This window comes from Maniola hyperantus, chromosome 3, assembly GCF_902806685.2.
Source record: "Maniola hyperantus chromosome 3, iAphHyp1.2, whole genome shotgun sequence".
Lineage (NCBI taxonomy): Eukaryota > Metazoa > Arthropoda > Insecta > Lepidoptera > Nymphalidae > Maniola > Maniola hyperantus.
The window spans coordinates 7,307,589-7,331,082 of NC_048538.1; the positions used below are offsets into that span (position 1 = coordinate 7,307,589).

Consider the following 23,494-nt stretch of genomic DNA (forward strand, 5'->3'; position numbering starts at 1 on the left):
CAAAGAGTTCCCGCGGGATTTTAAAAAACGTAAATCCACGCGGACGAAGTCGCAGGAATCAGCTAGTTCAATATATAACATTATAAACAGAAATTAACATTTTTCGATTGCTTATTAGCAATCTATCTTGTTTACAAATTTTTAGATTTTTCTTACTTGGTGTAAAATACCGTATTGAGTGCTTCATACAATTTCAAAATATCACAGAATTCAACGCGAAAACCGCGCGGTGAAATTATGTGTTGCGGTCTTTACCCTTAGGTAATGATTTTATTTACGTACCAGTCACAGCAGGCGCGTTGATTGGCATACCCGACTCTAGCTCGCGTAGGTTCAGTACAAGCATTTTGAATAGCTCCCAGTCACCAAAAGGCAATTCCAATATCTGTAAACCAAAAAATAAGTGCTTATAGTATGTAAAATGTGAATAGGAATCTTCTAGAAGCGCGCTCCAATCTAAACATCATCATTGCTTTCTGTCGGCTGTCATCAAGGGCAAGCCTATCTTACAATTTAAAAAACTTTTTTCCATTGAATGGTGTTTCAAGAACTGTTTTGAGAAGTTGAGAAGATTTCATATCTAGAGGTTCCGTGACGTGCGCAGTGCGCTCCGTAAATAGTTGAAGGTTACACGAAAACAATGTATAGTCAAATAATTCCTGTTCCGTGCGAAGCCGGGGGGTCGCTAGTTAAAATTAAAAACGACTTTTCTGGCGCAGTAGTGAGCGCCAGAAAGGTCGTTTTTAGTGAGTCGAGTCAGTCTTATTAGTAGGTCTCGGGTTCGATTCCCGGCAGGAAAGGCAGGGAAAATTGGAATTTTATAATTCTAAATTCTCTCTGTTCTGGTCTGGTGGGAGCTTCGGCCGTGGCTAGTTACCACCCTAGCGGCAAAAGGCGTGCCGCCAAGCGATTTAGCGTTTCGGTACGATGCCGTGTAGAAACTAAAATAGTATGGGTTTAAAAAAACTGCCATATCCCTTCCAGGTTAGCCCGCTTTCATCTTAGACTGCACCATTACTTACCGCTAGGTGAGATTGCAGTCAAGGGCTAACTTGTATCTGAAAAAAAAATTGGTAGGTACCGGTTTAAGGTCATTAAGATGGCAGACGGAGAGCACGAGCCCGCAGACTCGGTGTCGCTGCAGCGCCGCCGCCGCCGCCGCGCCGCCCGCGCCCAGCGCGCTCTGCACCACGCGGCACACGCGCTCCACGCTCAGGCTCGACAGCCGCAGCGACGTCAGCTCCGTCTGGTAATGCAATTACCATGTGTTAAGAATGTAAGCTAATGGACAGTTAATGGTCCAAAAATAAATGGAAGGTACTGATTCTGAACTAAACTTTATTATTATTATTATTATTATTATTTATTTATTGATCAAACATAGGTACACTTAAACATACTTACTTACGAGAACTAATACATCGAATACATAATAACAAAACCAATTTGTTAAGTAGGTAGGTATACAGAAAAATCGACTGTCCCTAAGCTAGGTATACACCTGTGTTTTAGGCGACAGCACTCTCCTTAAAATTGATGGCTCATTTTATATACAAAAGAAAAGGAATCTGCATGTAAGGTAGATATTATAAAATTTAACATGTTTACTATAATTATTAGAACTATAACTATTAGTGAGTGTATGTGTTTGTGTGTGTGTGTGTGTGTGTGGGGGGGGGGGGTGTGTATTATATATTTATTTTGTAAATAATAATGTATATTTTAATAATATATTGTAATATATATTTGATATAATATATTATATTAAAATTTCCAACAGCTTTTCAGTCTCCGAATATGTTCGTGTAAGCAACCATTCTTTAACTTTTTTTTTGCATTCGTTTTTATTTAAGGGATAAATATTTAAGGCTTTATTAATTTCATTATAAATTCTACTACTAATGATATAGTATTGTCTCCCTGCAAGTTTACTTTTATGTCTACCCGTTTTAAATATTAGATCCATTCTTCTCTTTTCTAGGTTTGTATCGAAATTTAGGGAATTATGTTTACGTATTATAATTTGTAGTAAATAGAGCTGGCGAACCGTAAGAACCTTGCAATCTCTATATAGATCTATTGTGGGGAATCTAAAAGGTCTGTTTGTCATAACTTTTAAAATAGCTCTTTGTGCTCTCTCTAGCTGTAACAGCAATGTTTTATTGCTACCTCCCCAGACCGATATGCAATACATGAGTAGCGATTTTACTATTGCAGAATATACCATAAAGATAGTACACTTATTTGCTGACGACCTAAGATTTTTAAATATATATATCAATTTCCTTATTTTTGATGTCAAATTAGATAAGACTAGATAAAACTAAATTTTAGAGTATTCGCATCTTTTTCTTACCAATGTAATAAGAAAAGGACAGGCCACAAACCTAATTTAATTTAGAACTGTCAAACCTCGTGACTTTAGATGCCAGTCGTGAGCTTATTGTTTAATTTGTACAGTGCATTTTTTCGAAATTCCCAGGGGATAGGGAATAAAGAGGATTCATATTTTGGCCAAACAAAGTCGTGGACGGTTGCTAGTTAGATATACGAGCATTTCTTATATCTAAATAATTTCCGCCACAGGAAAGTGGGAAAGTCATTTGTGGGAATGAGTAATATTTTATAACAAAATTTCACAGTCAATTTTAGAAGTTTGAAAATTCTATTAAAAATATGCTCCTAAAAAAGCATATTATACAATCGAAGATTATGTAAATGATAAAAAAGCATATATTTGACTAGCTTATGCTCGCGACTTCGTCCGCGTGAACTACACAAATTTCAAACTCCTATTTCACCCTCTTAGGGGTTGAATTTAAAAAAAAACTTTCTTAGCGGACGCCTACGTCATAATAGCTATCTGCATGCCAAATTTCAGCCCGATCCGTCCAGTAGTTTAAGCTGTGCGTTGATAGATCAGTCAGTCAGTCAGTCACCTTTTCCTTTTATATATTTAGATATTTAGATTCGCTCCAGCAATGCGCTTTCGATTGCTTGTACAGTATGGTATAATATTATAATAGATTGAACGTTTGAAAAGAACAACCGCCGTATACATGTTTCATGCTAGTTCTTCTCGGTAGGAATGGCATTCCGAACCAGTGGTAAATTATTTTGACAATTCAAAAGCACTTGTAAAAGTTTATTTGAATAAAATTCAATTCTATTCTATTTCACTCACCATTCCCGGAAAAGCAGTGCGCAACATCGTGACAGGGTTGACCCCGACCGCGGGGACCGTTGGAGGGGCTGCACCGTCCATCTGTACACTGTGCGAGTAAGTTTGCGGCGTCGGCATCAGCGGATTGGCCCAACCCACCCACATCGGCTGCGCTGGCGCTGTGTTGGGTGTCGGTTGAGCAACTGGTGGAACTTTCTGTAATATAAAGTAATGCCATATAAAGTAAGGTGGTCGGAAGTTGGTGGATGAGGAAGGCGGACTGTATGTGGTGGTGCGCTCTTGGGAAGGCCTATGTACAGCAGTGAACGCAACCAGGCTGATTGATTGATTGAAAGTAATGCCCATTGGAGTAAAACTCATAACCACTATCCATATTAGAAATGTAAAAGTGTGTTCGTTTGTTCAATTGTTGGATTGTCCTTCAACCGAATCAAATCAACCGAGTAAGGACGAAAACGTATATCTAAAGTGCAGTAAGCCTAAATGCCTACAACAGATTTGCTTGGTTTTTAACGATCGTTCTAGTTCTCAATATTAAATACTATTAAATACTAGCTGATGCCCGCGACTTCGTCCGCGTGGAATTAGGTTTTTTTAAAATCCCGTGGGAACTCTTTGATTTTCCGGGATAAAAAGTAGCCTATGTCACTCTCCAGGTCTTTATCTATTACCCATGCAAAAAATCACGTCATTACGTTGCACCGTTGTGACGTGATTGAAGGACAAACCAACAAACTATAAACCAACAAACAAACACACTTTCACATTTATAATAAGGGTACTGATTCGTGTTGTTTTGAAGCTGTGCTTCGTCCGCGTCTCGTAGGTAGCACGTCTTGTGCCCGCCACGTGTTAGCATAAATCATCCCTAAGTCTGTAGGCATGTTTAGGAATATACCTGTGTGGCTTGTTTCTTGTGCAGCGGCTTGGGGTGCGCGGGTCGCGAGGTTGGCCCGATGCTCCACGACACGGCGGTTGCGGCGCCCGCGCCGAGCTCGTCCTCGGCGCCCGCTTGCACTTGTTCCTCTGAATCAACATATTTTCATATAATATACATACTAATATTATAAATGCAAAAGTGATAATACCAGCGATTATCTACATGTGTCATAAGCTCCCAAACAAAACAAAAAGGAACGTATTTTCACGGACTCGGGTCGGATGAGTGCGTTAGCGAGAAGAGCCAGCAAGAAATATGTATACAAGTAATTGCAGTTCCGCGCATTGCTACAGCAAGCCACAAGTGAAATCCACGCTTTTGGTTTAGGCCGTAGCCCACGCTGACCAAGAGCAGATTGGTAGTCTTCAAACACCTTTGAGAATATTATAAAGAACTAGCTTATTCCCGCGACTTCATCTGCGTGGACTACACAAATTTTAACCCCTTATTTTACACCCCCAAAGGGGTTGAAGTTTCAAAAATCCTTTCTTAGCAGATGCCTACGTCATAATAGCTATCTGCATACCAAATTTTCGCCGGATCTGTTTAGTAGTTTGAGCTGTGCGTTGACTAGCTTATGCCCGCAACTTCGTCCGCGTAGACTACACAAACTTCAACCCCTTATTTTACCCCCTTAGGGTTGAATTTTCAAAAAACCTTTCCTAGCGGATGCCTACATAATAATAGCTATGTTTTAGCTGTGCGTTGATAGATCAGTCAGTCAGTCAGTCTGACAGCTTTTCCTTTTATATATAGAATGAAGAACTTTCAAGCACTCAGGTTTCAATGGTAATGGACAAAATACCTTTTATAACTTTCTTGATGTACGGATCGAGGTTGATGGTGAAGGGCAGGAATATCTTGAGGTCGGCCGCGGTGAGCGTGGCGCGGTGGAAGCTCAGGAACACGTCCAGCTTGCGCTCGTCTCGATCCAGCTCCATTAGCGTGATGGCCTCGCGGACTCCGCCTATTGACGGTTTCACCCTATAAACAAAGATATTATATTTTACTAGCTGATGCCCGCGACTTCGCTCGCGTGGATTTAGGTTTTTAAAAATCCCGTGGGAACTGTTTGATTTCCGGGATAAAAAGTAGCCAATGTCACTCTCCAGGCCTTTAACTATACCCATAAAAAAACATGTCAATCCATTGCTCCGTTGCGACGTGATTGAAGGACAAACAAATACACTTTCGCATTTATAATATGGGTAGTGACAAAACTCTAGATAGGCAAGAACTCTGCATTAAACGTCTTTCGGAGTTAGTACAGAGTCGCATAAAATTTAATGAGTTAATTAAAATTCTTTGGCCACGTCTCTCGGCGTGAGAGTGACTCCTGGAGCGCCTTGTCGTGCAGGCGAAGTGGATGGCACAGTGGTGGAGGGCGAGGAAGATCGCACATGTGATGGACCGACCAAATTTAGTCTGCTGCGGGCGTTCCCTTGCACGAGCGTACCAGGCTATCGGCCAGCAGGCAGAAGTTGCGTATACTCGTGAGGCGTATAACATCTGCCCTCAAAGACGTCGCTTTGTGATGACCACGACCGCTCTGCCAAGAGTGTTGCGACTAAAAAATAATAGGCAAGCCTCTATTGTCAAAGAACTGAAAATAAACTGTAGGCTTTCTTCGCTTGTACAACTGAACCCTCAAGTCCTTTGAGCACATTACAAAGGAAGAGTGGCACCGTAGAACACTTCGTGGTACACAAGTCGCGGGCATCATATCTAGTCTATACTTCTATACTAACATAATAAAGAGGTAAAGTTTGTAAGTTTGTTTGTAGGGGGTAACCTCTGGAACGACTGAACCGATTTTGAAAATCCTTTCACCAGTAGAAAGTTACATTATTCCTGAGTAACAAAGGCTGTATTTTCAAAAAAATTAGAGACCCCTACGAAAATTGTAATATATAATAAAGGATCCCACAAACCAGCAGTTTGCTGCCTTTATATTATCTTTACAAAATATGCCATCGGTTTTCAAGGCGAATAGATAATTAAAAAACTTACTTCTCGTAGATGTGTTTGAGCGAAGTGGAGTCTTCGATGTGTTCCTCGTAAGTCTCGTGATGGTAAATGATCCACGAGGTGCGGAAGGGCCACTGCTCAGTCAAGTTGACCCATGACGCCAGTTGGTACCAGTTGAATTCGATTTGGAAGGCTTTGAGCAATCGACCTTTGGGAAACAAATATTTTCAACTCACTTAGACTGGCTGAATAGATAGATACATGTCTGAAATTTCGGGTCTGGATAAGTGGACTATAGCTTAACGGTCAAAGATCTGGGCGCGATACTTAGATAGACGCAAGGTTTGAATTCTGCCGGTTCCGTAATTTTTGGTATATATTTAGATGCAAATTAATGTGAAATAAGAATAAGTTTGTGGAGAGAACGAAGTTGAACTTATGTAGATAGGAATAGGTACCTGTGACGTATAGCACGTTCATGAGCCGTCGCATGCTCCGCGGGTTGACGTCACTAAAATAGTCATCAGTGAGTAGCACGCGACCCAAGTCCGCAGCGCCGCCCGCGGGCGCCGGCGCGCCGTGGCGATGCAACCCAGACGCGACCGAAGACGCGATCGACTCAGACGGCCGCAACCGCGGAGCGCGATCGGCCCGCGACTCGCGCACTTCGTTCCGCGGCCCTCCCTTGATGCGCTCCTGGCTCGACATCACCTCTGATGCTGATGATAAGCGACGGGCGGACACCTGTATACATTTTTATGCTACTTTTAAATCCCTTAATTTGAAAAAAAAACTATGTGGCTAATTCTGTTGTACACAATCTCTAAACTAAACTAAAATGGCACGTCTAAATCTATTGCTATCCCTTTCATAATGTTGCTTGCGGAAAAGGACAGCACTACATTTAGACCTGTTAATTTAGTTTAGTTTAGAAATTGTGTACCAGAGAATTAGCCCCATTATTCAGCCAAAATGCAACGAAATTTTTTTTTCTATTTTGAGCTTTTAGTTTACAATGTTGAGATCAAGGATCTCTTATAGAGATAAGTGCTTCCCTGTCCAAGTTTACTTTCTTTTTTTCTTTATTGTAAATGTTTCAGTACTAATAAAAATAAATAATCGTTTAAAGCTGGCTGATAAAGAAATAAAGTTCTGATTAGTTAGCCGTTAGTAGACTTACTATATAGGTGCAAATAATTTACTGTATTCTGGTAGAAAAGATAACAGACAGACACACGCTTTCGCATTTATGACATTAGGTATGGAAGTAAGTATGAATGTAATAAGTAACTTACAGATCTTTGAAGAGAAGTGCTAAAATCATCGGCACCAAGAGCTTGGATACGCCTAGCAGCAGTCTGTTGGGCCAACTTTACCCTGCGCAGCGCAGAATTTTGCAAGTAGAAAGGCAGCTGCACCATATTCCGAAGGTAGTCCCACCCGCCGATACTGCTCTCCGAGAATGCTCTGCGACTGTTCATTTCTACTGCCTGCTCAGAATATATCCAAAGGCATAGTTTTAGTTTTCTAAAAGGTAAAGAGTAAACAATACACCAAAATACAAAATATTCATACATGTAACTTCATATTATTATTTTACATATTGATTCTTATGGTTCTTAGACAAATTGGTGCTAATTCGGCTGGGCAAAAACTTCTCAATTAAACCAAATTACGGTCTAAAAGTAATCAGGGTAAAATTATTTGTAGACATGTCAATTTGTGTACAACCGAATTGGCACTAATGCAACGGCATGGTAGTTTTGTACGCGTCCCAACGTAAGTACTCGATTAAGGATAAACCAAAATACTAGGTATATACAATTTCACAATTTCATATTTAAAATGATATATTCCATGCAACATTAAAGGCCTTTTTGTCTAATGAAATAGAAATAAACTTGTCAAGTCAGAACACGCTTAAGTTAGGGTTCCGTAGTTATGCATTTAAAAACATCTTACCATAACCAAACCAGAATAAATTAGAAACAAAATTACTTTGTGAGCATTTTTTCTCTCACTAAGTATAGTACGCGACAGGTCGAGATAGCAATCGGGGTGGTATACCCCGTACACCCTTTGCGCTAACCCGGTGCGGCATAGCGCTATTCAAGTATTGAAAATAATTTTTCAGAATACTTGCTGAAAATGTCCCTGTTGGGTACTATTCAAGTATTGAAAATAATATTTCAGAATACTTCCTGAAAATGGTAGTAAAAATATTAGGACCTCAAATGGGACCTTGTTGAATAAGTATTTTAAAATCATTATTAAGTTTCTTAAACAGTTTTTCGAAAAAAAACTACAGACAAAATAAAATGCTCTGAAGTGGCAGTTTAACCGTGATGGATGTTCTCACAGACACAGACAGACAGACAGTCGGATTAGAGATCCTTGTTTTACTACGGAACCCTAAAAAAGGGGCAAAATTAAACACAAGGACCGAAAGGACATGCAAGCTCGCGAAATGCATCGGCTGTCATGTTTGTCGTACAAACACAGTAACGATCTATTGACACCCAACACGTAACTAACCTCCATCCAAGCAACCTGCGCATTTGAAACTCAATAAATTGGGTATTCAAACATTGTTAAATAAGCATACTTTAGCATTTATCTATGTCTCTTTTTATTTTCATTCCATTTTGTATATTAGTTCGCAAGAATGTCAAGATTTAGTACATTTTAAATATACCAAAATGTTTTATTTACCATTAAAATATATAATATACAGTTCAAATTTAAATAGAGTTTCTTAAAATATCTTCATAATTTTTAAGAGGAATATTGTGGCAACTATATGGTTGATAGAAGATATTACCTTGCTAATAATGTGCGGGTCGATCGCCAGCAGCAGTATGAAGGGGCTCTTGGGGTCGGAGCAGAGCGCGTGCACGGCGTTGAGCAGCGCCAGCACCTTCTCCTGCTCGCAGCTGTCCAGTGCGTCCACCACCAGCACCAGCCGCGTCTGCTGACCCGTGAAAGCGTCCAGGCACGAAACCTTACAAACCATAACATAAGTATTTCCGAAACCATGACTTTGGAATTCGGAGAAGTATCAATATAAAGGGGATCCAACAAAATCTGATGGCTCTTGAAAAAGAGTAAGTACTCTCTCATACCAAAATGATGATACAGTTATCAAGCACAAGCTTGCAACGTAGTAACTTAGTGAGCAGACAAGACGGCACTAGAGGTATTTTTAACCACTCACTATGTATAGCCTGAATCGTGCAAACGAAGCTTTCTCCTCGGAAGATATTTAAATCAGTTGCAAGACACAACGACCGGACCAACTTGTATTCCCGGAGAAGACAGTTCTGAGGAAGCTCTTCTTATTATTAAGGTCAAGCCTACATCATCTGCTCCAGTAAAAAAGTAATAAAATCACGGTGCTCGCGGCCCGACAGTCGGTGCCTACAGATGGTACAGCACTTACAGTGTACGTTACAGCCTGCAGCTCCTGAAGGACCGACCGCTCAATCGGTGTGGCGAGCTATATATAGCACTCAGTGTTCTTCTAAGCCTAAACCTCCTGAGTTCTGAGGAACTGACCGCTCAGTCGGTGTGACGACACATAATTACACTATATACATGATACAGTACTCACAGTGTGCGTCAGAGCCTGCACCTCGGGGCGCAGCGCGAGCGCGTGCGCGCGGTCTTTGCGGATGGCTCGCGCGAGGCGGGCGAGGCGCGCGCGCGGCGGTATCGCCAGTGCAGCCAGCGCGCGCGCACCCGCGTACAGGTTGGCGAGCAGCACGGCGCCCGCGGCCACGCACGCGCCCACCACCAGCCCCTGTCGCACGTCACGGCGCCTGAGGGCCCGACCGCTTAGTCGTGTGCAAGCAAGCCTAACTAGCGTACGCTGATCCGAGGTTCACTTGAGGCCGCGGCCTCGGCTGAGGCGGTGGGCAGGGGGTAGGGAGAGATGATACAATACGTATTCATTTATATTGTGCTGCCCAGTCGTCCGCCCCCGCTGTCGTCCACGACGGAGTCATATAAATGAATGCGTAGTGTAACACCACCCCGCTTTCAATAATATCGTTCCCGCCCCGCCTACCGATGGCATCGAAGCCGCAGCCTAACGGTAACAAAATTTAAGTGATTTCTGTGTAATCTGAGCGGGATTCGCTAAAACTCGTAAAATGTATCTTCATCTATTTGACATGATATCCAAATTGTTACGCGTACACTAGTATTTAAGGCTATAGCCGCACAAAAAGTCAGTAATTTCAGTCATTTACAAATTAATTACGGGATTTTTAAGTGCAAAACAAAAAACAAATAACAATGTCTGTTAAGTATAATCGAGTACACCACAAAAAAAACTAATTGACCTATCAAAACTTGTACAATTAAGAAGTTAAAAAATTAGCATATTATACTTGATAAAACAGGGATTTAATAATTTATATGGTTTGTTTGGAATACTCCCCATTATCCATACTCATTATAAATGCGAAAGTGTCTGTCTGCTAGCTTTTCACGGCCCAAAAGTTAAACCGATTTTGATGAACTTTGGTACAGAGTTAGTTTACATCCTGGGGTAAGACATAGGCTACTTTTTATCCCGGAAAATTAAAGAGTTCCCACGGGATTTTTAAAGATCTAAAACTACGCGACGGCATCATCTAGTTATTAATATTAGAAATATTATTTAAACTTTTAGTAAGAAAAAATTGTATTTACAATAAACAAAGAAATATCCTTACGATGGGTCCTCAGTGGTGAGGAATATGATGAGCACGCACACACTGACGAGAACGCAGGCGAAGCTCAACTCGAATGTGATTATGTGTGGAATGCAACATGCCCGGCGCCATCTGGAATTAAGGAAAATTTGAAGAGCTCCCTAGCGCGGTGATCTTTTATTAAGTTAGCTACTAGACAAGGCAGTTATTTCAATGACAACAAAGACTTCCCAAGATATGTTACGTTCATATTACATGGCGTCTGAAATCCGTTCTCGCTCAATCATAGAGCGTAGAAATAATTAAAATGATTAAAATAAAACAATGGTAAGTTTTTTTAATTTATAGACTAGCGCTCGGCAGCAATGTGATCTGCTTTGGATTTATTGCGAGGTAAGACTATTATGATTTAGTTGATAGTCTTCACTTTAGACGTTTATATAACATGTCTACTTCGTTTTATTATACATGTTATGTTATAGAATGCCAAGGTACTCACTTCCAGCCGGACGTAGACGAGACCGGGCGTGGTCGGAAGGCCCTCGCCAAGCGCGTGGAAACACGCCCATATTGGCACTCCAGCGCCTCGGCGAGGCTGCCAATCATTTGCACGACCATGGCCTCCCCTTCCTGACCCGCCGCACTCTTCATACCTTCCGTGAAGTGAAATCTGAAATGGATCACTACCCATATTATAAATGCGAAAGTGTATTTGTATTTTTGTTTGTTCTTCAATCACGTCGCAACGGAGGAACGTATTGACGAGATTTTTTGCATGGGTATAGTTAAAAACCTGGAGAGCGACATATTATGCTAAATTCAAGCTGACGAAGTCGCGGTCATCAGCTAGTCTCTTATAATGTACCTAAGTAAAGAAAGTTTGCGATGGAATGGGAAAATTGAATTGTCACGCGTCAGGAATACTGCGATGAAAGAGACATAATTGGTTGGGTTGTTAGGTTTGAATTATTTTAATCGACTGTTTATAAATAACAATCGAAAAATTGAATTGTGTATTACATGGATATGCACGGCTCACTTATATAAAGTAGACATCAGATTCATATTATTAGGCATATCATTCTGTTCCAATGAATTGTGTTTTTAAAGCACAGTCTTGATTTTGAATTTTGAATTCTGTCCTGTCTGGGATGACTTTGCAAAATTCACTCACTAATGTAACATTACGAAGTTGTAAAGAAGTTAAGTAGTAGAAGTTAAGATGTAGGTAAGTAAGGAGCTGTCCATTACCTATTAGTATTTAAGTGGGGCAAGGTGATGTGATTTATAAAATATGGATTTTACCTTATAGGTGTGGCCGGTAATGCTCGCGGGTCCTCCGGGCCGGGCGGGTGACAGAACATCACTTGAAGCAGCAGCAGCAGTGACCCGAACCGCCTGCCCAGCGCTGCTACGATGCTGTCCGCCCACCACCACTCATATCTAGACAAAATCAATTTACCGGTAAGTTAAAATATTATTATGATTTTTTTCACAAAATAGAAACAATTGAGGAAAGTCAGAAAATAATTGGAATTTTGTACTACTTAGTATGCCACTCACTTGTTTCCAAGGTACCAGAGCAGGTAGAAGGTCAGGTACAAGGCAGCGAAGAGCGCGAATAGCACCGCCAGGGCTATGTAGGGCGCCACGCCCGCCACGGCCACGCAGGCCGCCACGAACAGCGCCACGTGCCACGTGCCCCACGCCACGGCCCACGACCACGCCCAGCCCGTCTCGCGCCACTGCCGTGCGAAGTTCTTCATCTCCTCTTAATGAGAGAGGGGCACGCGTTAAATTATTGCCCCAAAAAAAATGCGCGTATTCTCAACAAATGCGAAGCGATTAACATCAGTAACACGGTCATTATATTGTGCACATATTTTTAAAATTTGGCAAGTTTTCTCTTTTATGATAAGAAGGATCCTCAAATATCGATTTTGTAAGAATGCAGTCCAATAACAAAGGATTTCAAAATGGCATGCACTTAAAAAAAAATTACATTTGTCTTTTTTATAACCACAAGATTTCTAAACAATTCGGCTTAATAGTATATACTTATACTATACCTTTTTTATCTATATAAGTTATCTACCAGATATATCCATATGGATTTGTTCGGTAAAGAAGTTTCACTTCAATTATACAAATATAACTCGTGGCAATAAAGAAACAAATCGAAAATGGCAGTGCTTATCATGAATTTATTCTTCTTTCTTTATTGGAAAGTTATATATGTACAGATTTTGTTGAATATTTTTTATAATCTTTTATATTGCGAAAAAGTATTCAAACAAAGTGTGGGAATTTTTATTGTTTATGATTCCAGAATCAACATTAAAATCACTCCATTCTCACCTTTAAGTTTATTGAGCAAAAAGGATTTTCCAGATCCCCACCTCGCGTAGAGTCCTACTGTGATAGGAACGGAAAGACTGGGTTCAGACAACATGTCAGCCAAAGCCGCGCTATACAACTCGTATCCGAGCATGTTCTCATTGTCTTCGTTAGTGTTCAGTTTGCGCGCTCCGAATATTTGGCCCAGTATAGTTTTGTTGTAGCTCATGTCTATGTTGTAGGGTGTCTCGTTGTTCTTATTTGGTTTGTATAGCAACTGGCTATTCTTTGGGTTCCGTAGGAGGATTTCGACTATTAGCTGAAATGAAGGAATTAAACAATAAAGTTCAGCTGGTAAAGGTGGGCTCAACTTCACTGCTGATATCTTAAAAAGAGTCACCAAAATACATGTCTATATTTTGCCATTTAGTTACTATCCTATAAGACCTGCTTTTACACTGGATGTCAATATTATCGCTATTTTTATCATATTACGCAAATACTACAGTAATATAGCTAGAGTAAGAGATGTAAATATAGTATGTTTTATGTTCCAATCTTACGTTTTTTAAATCGTTACCATTTTAGCGAACGTTGTGTGGGGTTCGCTGATCACTCCTCCATATTACATCTTTGTACTGTCTAAATCATTAAAATTCAAGTCCATTCGCAAACGGGAAAATTAATGATTATCTCTGACGCAACCAATCGCGCTGGAACATGCAAATCTGATTGCGTCAACGTTGCAAACTAGTTATCGAAAATGTGCCATGGAAAAGTTAATGCTAATAAATAATCCATTTTTGGTGACCCCTTGTGAAAATGGAATCAAAATCAAGGATCCGCTAAGAGCAATAAATACTGCACACAATGCTGTACAATATTTGTTAACTAGATATGCCTGCGACTTCATCTACGTGGATTCAGGTTTTTGAAGATACCGTGGGAACTCTTTGAATGCTCAGGATGAAAACAATGTAACTCTTCAGGTCTTTTATACATCCGTGCAAAAAACCACATCGTCTTCTTCTTTCTTCTATGAGGATGGGCAGGTCCTTGACTCCTTGAGTTCCTATATCACGTCGAACGTCTCCGATCCATTGTGGTGAAAAAAAATCTCACCTATAGTCCCAAACTAGGTGAGATTTTTTTAAAGAATATTAGCCATGCTTATCATGACTAACATCCCCTTTCTCCTCCAACGTAACTTACGCGTAAAGCTTATATGTTAGGAATAGGTACGACAATAGTGCAACAGGTGGGGTTTGAACCGTCGACCTTTCGGATTTCAGTCCGCTCTTTTAATCGTTGAGCTAAAGTAAGGCGAAAATTGGGTATTTGACTACATCCAAAATAAATTATTTCTCAGTGATTATTAAATAGAGGGTCTTCCAAAATACGTAAAATCCACGTCCTTTGTTAGTTTTAAGTGTAATAACTATTTAAATTATCGATTAAACTAAAAAAGTACGTCATCATGATGTGACGTCACATTACAGTATTTCATAGAATATCGCATAGTAAGTACGCGTTTTGACGTTTGGTAAAATGTTACTGATTTGACTAGTTGTCAAATACAGTATTGAAAGACAAACCCACAAACAAACACACTTTCGCATTCATAACATTAGAAGGATTACACTGTACCTTCGAGCGTGCCCGCATAGCGACGTGCAGCGAGGTGTCACCGCGGTTGTCAGCGGCCGCGACGCGCGCTCGCCGCTCCAGCAGCAGCGACACCATTTCCGCGTTGCGCGAGCGCACGGCTCTCAATAGCGCCGTATCTCCACTCTATTATAGAACAAACATTTTACAACAAGGGATGATTAGAAAATTTACGCATGCGGTTTTATTTGCCACATTTATAAAAACCGCATAATTTTCTTTTAAGTTTGTATTAGGTATCAGTTTTCTAAGCCATCTATGTCAAAATATTTTTTGAAGTAAAACTTCTTTAGACGGCTTGAGGGTAACCAATAGCACAGTTCACGACAGTCATAAAACTTGTAACAAAACCTCGAGGCTTCACCTATAAATTTATTCTATGGAACGACTAGGTGTGTGACATGTGGGCCGTCGTGACTGGTGGCAAATAGTTTTAAATATTACAATATTTTTAAATCTTTGATTAAACGCACGCCTAGTGTTCAGATACCTTATTTGACAGATCTCGATTCAGGTTCAGTTCGAGAGTTCCCTAGTTCACTCTGCCAATAGTGGGAGGAGTGTCAGTCAATAAGAGGTGACTGCGAACGTCATATTGTAGCTATCAAACTATGGAGGTAGGCGTGCTAGTTAAATGCCGCAATTATGCTAAGGTAAACAAGAATAAAATCAAATAAACTCACACTAGTACAATGTTCCAGATCGGGGTTAGAGGCCAACAGCAGTTTGAGTATTGCAATATGGCCCTTTTCTACGGCGGTGTACACTGGGGTCTTCTTCTCCTTACCGGGTAAATCTACATCTACGTGTTTCTTAAGTAAAGCTTCCACTATATTCTTATACCCGCCTTTAACGGCGTAGATTAACGGCGTGTCCTTTGAATGATCCTGTTAAAAAGATGCAATAATTTAATTTAAACTGAGCCATATTTATTTCAAGTAGGCCATATAATGGCGCTATGATAAATCAAGACTATTACCGATTCGGAAAACAGCTTCTGTTGAGAAGAGCCAGCATGAAACTTATCCGACAGTCGAATTAAAATGGCCCCATTATCTCTAGATATGCCCGCGAATTTACCCACGTTGATTTAGGTTTTTATAAATCCCGTGGGAACTCTTTGATTTCACGTTATAAGAAGTTGCCTATGTGACTCTCCAGGTCTTTAACTATGCATAACTATTACTGCAAAAAACCATGTTGATCTGTAGCTCCGTTGCGGCGTGATTCAAAGACAAACCAACAAACACATTTTCGCGTTAATTTATATTAGTAGGTACTACCTACTTTAAAATTAATTGGTCATTTCAATCAATACAATAAAGTCTGTCAATCATCATCATCATCAACCACGTAGACGTCCACAGCTGGACATAGGTCTCTTGTAGGGCTTCCACACGCCACGATCTTGCGCCGCCCGAATCCAGCGGCTCCCTGTGACACGTCTGGTGTCGTCCGTCCACCTAGTGTGTTTTGGTCTTCCAACACTGCGTCTTCCGGTGCGAGATCGCCATTCCAGCACCTTAGGACCCCAACCCCTATCGGTTTTACGGACTATGTGCCCTGCCCATTGCGAATTCAGCTTCGTAACCCGTTGAGCTATGTCGGTTACTCTAGTTCTCCTACGGATCTCCTCATTTCTGATTTGATCATGTAGAGAAACTCCAAGCATAGCTCTCGCCATCGCCCGCTGCGTGACTCTGAGCTTTCTTATGAGGCCCATAGTTAGCGACCATGTCTCGGATCCATATGTCATCACTGGCAACACGCACTGTTCGAAGACTTTGGTCTTCAAGCACTGAGGAATTTTGGACAAGAAGACATCTCGAAGCTTCCTGAACGCTGCCTAACCGAGTTGGAAGACTGACCTCTTTCTCGAAATTGGACGTACCCAACTGGATTGTGTGTCCTAGATATATATAAGACTGTCAATACAATGAAATCTGTGATCTTTGCCATAAGTGTGTGTTCGTTCACTAGTCGTACAACTATCAGTCGGTATTGATTCATGATTAAATACATAGGCGCATTTTGTCGACAGACTGTTGAACTTTGTAACTTGAAGAGTATAACTGTAAAGATATTAGATGTCTGGTCTAAATCAATTCCCAACAATTAATTAATCAATGTCAATACAAATTTAAGCTTTAAGGGTTCCGTAACTTATAAGGCAAAACGGAACTCTTATAGGATCAGTTTGTTGTCCGTCTGTAAGTATGTCTGTATGTCAATGTATCAAGGCTGTTCTTGAAACGGCTTGAGGTATCAAGTTGATACTGAATACTAAGGTCAGTAGTCTCTGCTGCATGCTAAAACAAGTTTCCACTTTAACTCAGTTTTTGGTAGCATATTTTGCATACACAATACCCACTCACTGACCAAAATTCAAACCTATAGAGCACTTCCAAAATCAGTTATTTCAAATACTGTGTGGAAATATTTCGCTTATGTCAACTTTTGCATTCACTCCGAATGTCTGTTGCTGATTCGAAAATGCACTGATTTTGAATTTTAACTACAAGATTATTTAAATTTTTTTTTGCACTTGTGTCACAAATATAAAAAAATTAAATTATTACACTATCTTTCAAGGTAGCTACAACGCAAGTCTGACTCGCACACAGCCCGTTTTTTTATATAATTTATTTATCACAAGCAAGTTTCGAATTCTCGAATGGCGCCTCTTCCTTGAGTCTTCGGAGAAATTTTATTTAATGATTGCAATCATCAAAAAGAAAGTATAAATTATTAGTAAAATAAAGACAGACAGACAGACAATGCATCAGCGAAGCTTTAAAGATCTAATTAGTTAAAATTAATAGACTATACTATTTATTACATGATTTGTTGCTAATGCTACATATTTATTGACCGAAGTGACAAAATTGGCAACGCGACCCGTCTCGCAAGGTTGTTTTCCGCTGAAACCGTCTTATTCAATGTTGATGAAAAATGGGCACTGACACATCTTATTGTGTTGACTCACTCTATGTTTAAATAGCGCGGGCTTCAAGCCATAAGGTCTAACTACACTGGCGCGCTTTCAACTTGCGTTAAGGGCTTCCAAAATGGTCAAGCGGCTTGACGTCAAGCACGTAGCTTTGTTTTGCTTGATCAAGAAAACAGCACTTTTCTCATCTCATGAACACTGTCCGAACGTCGCGTCAAGCAAAAATCTATGTTTGACGTAAAGCCACATGGCCGTCTCGGAAGTTCATTACATGCAACTACCCAGACGCATCGAATCCTGCGGTGTACGCGCTATCGCTCACTCTCTCTTGCATCCTCTCTCTCGTTTGTGACACAGACGAAACACGCGCTCGCGGTTGTGGCCTTTTGGACTGCCCATGTTTGAGGTGACCGTCGACTCGAGAAGAAGAAGAAGTACCAAATAAGATAAAATAAAATATATTTACCTGTACATTGATATAAGCCCCTGAATTAATTAAAGCTAGGGCAATATCATAGAACCCCTCCTTGCAAGCGATGGCGAGCGCTGTGCACCCGTCCTTGTCCAAGGCGTTCACATTAGGCTTATGTTCTAACAACATCTGAACGATTTCATAATGATTACCTGAAAGTTAAATAATTATATTAATTCCAAAGATATTATTAAAATCGGTCAAGTGCGAGTCGGACTCGCTCAGTACACGAGACACAGCCCGCTGATACACAGATGAATGGACGGACGGAGTGATAGGGTTCTATTGGCACCCTTCAGGTACGGAACCCTAAAAATCCAGATAGGCAAAGCTCTCAGTGTTTAAAAAAGTGAAGACAAAGATTATGGGTTTATAGAGAAAACCTACATGCAAAATAACAAATTTCTAGAACCAACGATTATTATTATAGCCGTACGTTGACATGCCAGTCATTAAGTTTGTCCATTTACATATATGTAAACTTTTAAAGAGGTTGGAATTCAAATTTCTTTATTAATTTATGTACCAGAATACAACAAGTTTTCGCAAGTCTCACGTGCATATATTTATTTATTTTTACTTACGTGCCTAGACACACTTTAATTAATTCCAAGATAAAAAACTCGATAGATTTCTGGCTTATTACTATTAGATTAGGATCTATCATCTTACTGCGTGGAAAAACTAGTTTGTTTATTCCTAGTAAACATCAGACCATTTTTTTAACAAAAAAAGTATTCCGTACTTAAAATCCTAGTCAAATGCGTGTCGGAAACGTACAAGTTAGTGTTCCGTAGTCATAGGCTGAGATCGATAGAGCGCCCTTTGACATTGCTCAGACTTAAGATTGAGTTAAAACGAGACAGATTTATGTGAGAGATATAGCTCTGTCTCGTTTTAACTCTGTCTTAAGCCTAAGCAAAGTCAGAATGCGCTCTATAGATCTCACCCCTAGTGTGGACGCGAAGTTACTGTAGTACGTAACGACAGACATAACCAATCAGCGTTCGCGGCACGTATAATTTATAAAATACTAGATGATGCCCGCGACTTCGTCCGCGTGGATTTAGGTTTTAAAAAATCCTGTGGGAACTTTTCGATTTTCCGGGATAAAAAGTATGTCCTTCCCCGGGATGCAAGCTATCTCTGTACCAAATTTCGTTAAAATCGGTTGAACGGATGGGCCGTGAAAAGATACACAGACACACTTTCGCATTTATAATATTAAGTATTGACTAGTATGGATAGCGAGCAAACGAGCAGGCGGGTCACCTGTTGTTAAGTGATTACCGCTGCCCATGAACAAGAAATTTATAATATTATAATATTATAACAATATAATAATATTATAACATTTATAATATTAGTATGGATTTAGTTATAATACATAATAGATTATCTTAATCTAAATTAGTATAAGTATCAATTTTATTCAAATATTTTAAGAGTAATTTAATGTGCATACATAATTAATGTATTATGGATGATAATTTATTTTATTTAATAACTAGCGAACTTCGTACCGCCTAACAGTCGATTCAAATTTTTAAAATTTTTCTCTCCGTAAGAATCATCCTCGTACTTCAAGGAATATTATAAAAAATAAAAAAGAATAAGCGAAATCGGTTCAGCTGTTCTCGAGATTTGCGATGACCAACACATTTAGTGATTCATTTTTATATTATAGATTTTAATAATTATGATTATTCAATTACCTAATGTAATAATATTTTAAATACCCTGTCAGGGCCATTATTTAGGCATCTATAATAATAGGATACGTATTGTACATAAACACAAATAAATAAATAAATGAATATTAACATACTAGCTTTTGCCCGCGACTTCGTTCGCGTGGAGTTCCAAACCTCTGTTTTACACCTTCAGAGATTTAAGTTATATAGAAAAATCAGTAAACTGCGTAACAATCGCTTGGGCGCGGCGGTGGCATCGGTGGCTGACAATACGGTTAGGTGTGCACGCGAGCTAAAATTTCCATTTTCCTACGGAACCCTAAAACCTTATGAATTCAAAGCTGATTAAGGTTTTTATGTCTATATTATTATGTGGGCAAACTAGTTATTGTTTATTATTATAATAAGTAGTAATACCTACGTATAAAATAAATACAAAATCACAGGAATTATTTTATATTTTATTTTATGTAGTCGATAGTACCTAGTCGGTAGGTAATAGAATGTTGGTTCTAAAGAATAGGAAAAGTTTCTAGAATTCTTACATTTCAATTTTTAATTTTGAGTATTTCAGTTTCCAAGAAATGCCAGTTTGGCTTACAACCAAATGTACCGTCCTGCGCGTGTCTGTCGTTAGTAAGCCGTCAGCTGAAAATGTTGTTTTACTGGAACACCACTGACAAGATCGTATTACCTCTGAATATGTGGCATTGAAGCTTCATCATCTTTTTACGAGATACTACATCATCCGTTTCTAGCATTGGCTATCCCAGAACTAGGTATTATACTGAGATACTAATCTAAATCTAAGGGTTTACCTATTCCATAGAAAAATGTGGTGTTATAAATTGAAATAAAAATTATTATAAAATACAAAACCTTGAAATGTTGAGAATGATCAATAATGATAATTGCACTCAGAAGTTTAGGTACTATTTTTTTTACCCAAATCAAACCTGTCAGAGAGAGCCAGTGCATGCCAGACCTTCGTTATTTTATATAAGCTGAAAGTGTCTCTGGGTACCTATTGTCCCCAAGGGAGAAACGATCAGTGATTATAAAGTTTGGATCATGGTGGCTTTGGGAGATAATAGGTAATAAAGGTGTAAAAAAATCCGAAGAAAATATAAAAAAATAGACTTTATACCTTTATGACCTGTTATCTCCCTAAGCCACCATGATCCAAACGTCATAGTCGCTGATCGTTTTACCCTGTGTTGGGAACAATATACAGATAAACTTTCAGCTTTTGAAAAATAACGAAGGTCTGGTACGCGCTGGCTCTTAGTCCGTCTTACTTATAGGAAACAAATATTATAAGTTACAAGACGCTGACCCGCGCGTTCTCGCAATAACCCCGCGCTGGAACCGGAATACGTCGCCGGCCCGCATGATCCATAAAACATAACGTGGAGGTGGCACATTTTATAAGGACTTGCCATGTGTAGCCAGCAATGATGGCGTCCAGCAGCAAATGCCGCGTCAGCCTCGACCTGGAAGAGAGCGGCGCAGGATGCGCAGACGCCGGTTCCCGCGTTCCTTACAATAGCGCGCTGGGATCGGAACACGTCGCTGACCCGCATGTAACGTGGTAGTGACAAGCATTTACCATGTGTAGCCTGCAACATCAGCATTCAGCAGTACATGCCGGCATTTTGCGCATCGGCCCCGGCCCGCAGGAGGGCCGCGTAGACAGCCATGACGCGTTAATTGCAATAACCCCGCGCTGGAATTCGTATTTAGAATACGTCGCCGACCCGCATGATCCATAAATATAACGTAGAGGTGACAAGGATTTAATCATGTGTAGCTTGCAATATCAGCGTCCAGCAAGGCATGTCGGCATTTTTTGCATCGGCCGCAGGAGGGCCGCGTGAGAAGCCTTGACTCCGGTCCTAGCGTTAATTGCAATAACCTCGCGCTGGAATCGGAAAACGGCGCCGGCCCGCATGATCCATATTATACCGTGGAGGTGATAGGGACTTACCATGTGTAGCTTGCAATAGCGGTGTCCAGCAGTACATGCCGGCATTGTTCGCGTCGGCCCCAGCCCGCAGAAGGGCCGCGCAGGAAGCCACGTCGCCGGCCCGCGCGGCCCACGTGAGCGCGGACGTGGCATACTTGTCGCAGGAATTGGGCCGCGCGCCCGCCGCCAGCAGCCGCGTTACCACGCCGCTGTGCCGACGCCCTGCCGCCCATACTAGTGAACTGCGTGAATTTATACCAATATCAACCACTAGATCGTGCTTACAATCTCGTTCGCGTGGATTTAGGTGTATGAAAATTCCTTTTATTTTCTCGAGATAAAAATGACCTGCGTCTCTGTCTCCGGAAAGCAAGTTATTTGTTTCACGATAGCTGTTGGTATAATTTTGTTAAAGTTAGAAGTGCGTGCCCGGGATCAAATCCCGCAGAATAGGAGGCCGACGTTTTAACCACAAGGCTATCACTGCTTGGTGCTTATTACTATGCTTATAATCTACCTACGTATGAAAAAGTATAAGTTATAAGCAATGTTATTTATGAAGTGCATTTATGAGATACATTGTGCTGGTAAAACATGAATACCACATAAAAAATACAAATTGTATGTTGTTGTTGTTGTATGGTTTGATAGTATTACGATGCTACAGGTTCTCTAATAGTATTCTTATTATCGACGTGACATTATGGAGTTACATAACCTCTTGAATGAGTTTTTATCTGATTTGCAATAATATTGTGGCTAATTCTCTAATACACAATCTCTAAACTAAAATAACAAGTCTAAAATCTAAATATACTTATTGCTATCCCTTTCATAATGATCTCTGGAGAAGGATAGTATTAGGGATATTAAAAGTGGAGAGGAAAACTGATGCCGGAAGGGCGTTTCATATCCTAACGGTTCGAATTAGAAATGAGGAGGCAAATCGCATCGTATGTGGTAAAATACTAACTTGATATTATAATTTCCGTGTGCGTGAACATCAGCGCCTTTCTCCAGCAGCAATGCAACTATTTCTTCGTGGCCCTTGTACGAGGCCCACATGAGAGGAGTCCAACCACCCTATAAAATAAAACTCCGATAAAAATAAACAATGCAATGATATAACCAGGCCGGTTTCACTCGGTTCCATGACCCCAGAGAGACATGCCTATAGTCCGCGAAAGGTTGAGATGGCAATTGGGGTATGAGATGTGGGGATGCTCCGCACACTCGCACATTACCCCGCTCACCCGCACCGGGTTAGCGCGGAGGCTGTGCGGGTGTGCGGGGCGTTCCCTCCCCGATTGCCATCTCGACCTGTCGCGTACTATACCTACGAAGCGATGACGGCGCACCCTCACGCTGTAAGAAAAAGAGTTACGCTATAGAAAGATAGGCGTTTTATAGGTTCATATTTTCAGGCACACAGCGCTATACGAGCTGAATTGCACTTTATTTCGTTTTAACAAGTCTCGCTATTTACGTTTAAATAAACGTCTCTGCGGAGTGATCCTTCTGTACCTGGAAGACTCAAGAGTATTCTGTAAAATAACGTCATCCAACAAGAGTTAAATTCGCGATTGGAAAAGATCTTTGATAAATTGGGTAAGGTCTTGGC

The 23,494-nt window shown here is 40.4% G+C and overlaps 1 protein-coding gene across 5 annotated transcripts in view; it reads right to left on the reverse strand.

Moving 5' to 3' along the window:
• Positions 1 to 23,494, reverse strand: part of Arms (Ankyrin repeat-rich membrane spanning) — a 58,225-nt gene that overhangs the window by 6,723 nt on the left and 28,008 nt on the right. For all 5 annotated transcript variants that reach the window (XM_069509569.1, XM_034984693.2, XM_069509567.1 and 2 more), the window contains exons 4-23: positions 22,847 to 22,956; positions 21,895 to 22,115; positions 18,208 to 18,365; positions 15,475 to 15,678; positions 14,774 to 14,917; positions 13,148 to 13,445; positions 12,353 to 12,560; positions 12,095 to 12,232; positions 11,289 to 11,459; positions 10,811 to 10,921; positions 9,703 to 9,910; positions 8,914 to 9,093; positions 7,388 to 7,582; positions 6,551 to 6,836; positions 6,135 to 6,300; positions 4,930 to 5,108; positions 4,083 to 4,210; positions 3,185 to 3,379; positions 1,082 to 1,246; positions 283 to 385 (exon numbers count right to left, since the gene is read on the reverse strand). In XM_069509569.1, coding sequence (XP_069365670.1) covers positions 283 to 385; positions 1,082 to 1,246; positions 3,185 to 3,379; positions 4,083 to 4,210; positions 4,930 to 5,108; positions 6,135 to 6,300; positions 6,551 to 6,836; positions 7,388 to 7,582; positions 8,914 to 9,093; positions 9,703 to 9,910; positions 10,811 to 10,921; positions 11,289 to 11,459; positions 12,095 to 12,232; positions 12,353 to 12,560; positions 13,148 to 13,445; positions 14,774 to 14,917; positions 15,475 to 15,678; positions 18,208 to 18,365; positions 21,895 to 22,115; positions 22,847 to 22,956 — 3,568 coding nt within the window. The remainder of the gene's footprint in view (positions 1 to 282; positions 386 to 1,081; positions 1,247 to 3,184; positions 3,380 to 4,082; positions 4,211 to 4,929; positions 5,109 to 6,134; positions 6,301 to 6,550; positions 6,837 to 7,387; positions 7,583 to 8,913; positions 9,094 to 9,702; positions 9,911 to 10,810; positions 10,922 to 11,288; positions 11,460 to 12,094; positions 12,233 to 12,352; positions 12,561 to 13,147; positions 13,446 to 14,773; positions 14,918 to 15,474; positions 15,679 to 18,207; positions 18,366 to 21,894; positions 22,116 to 22,846; positions 22,957 to 23,494) is intronic.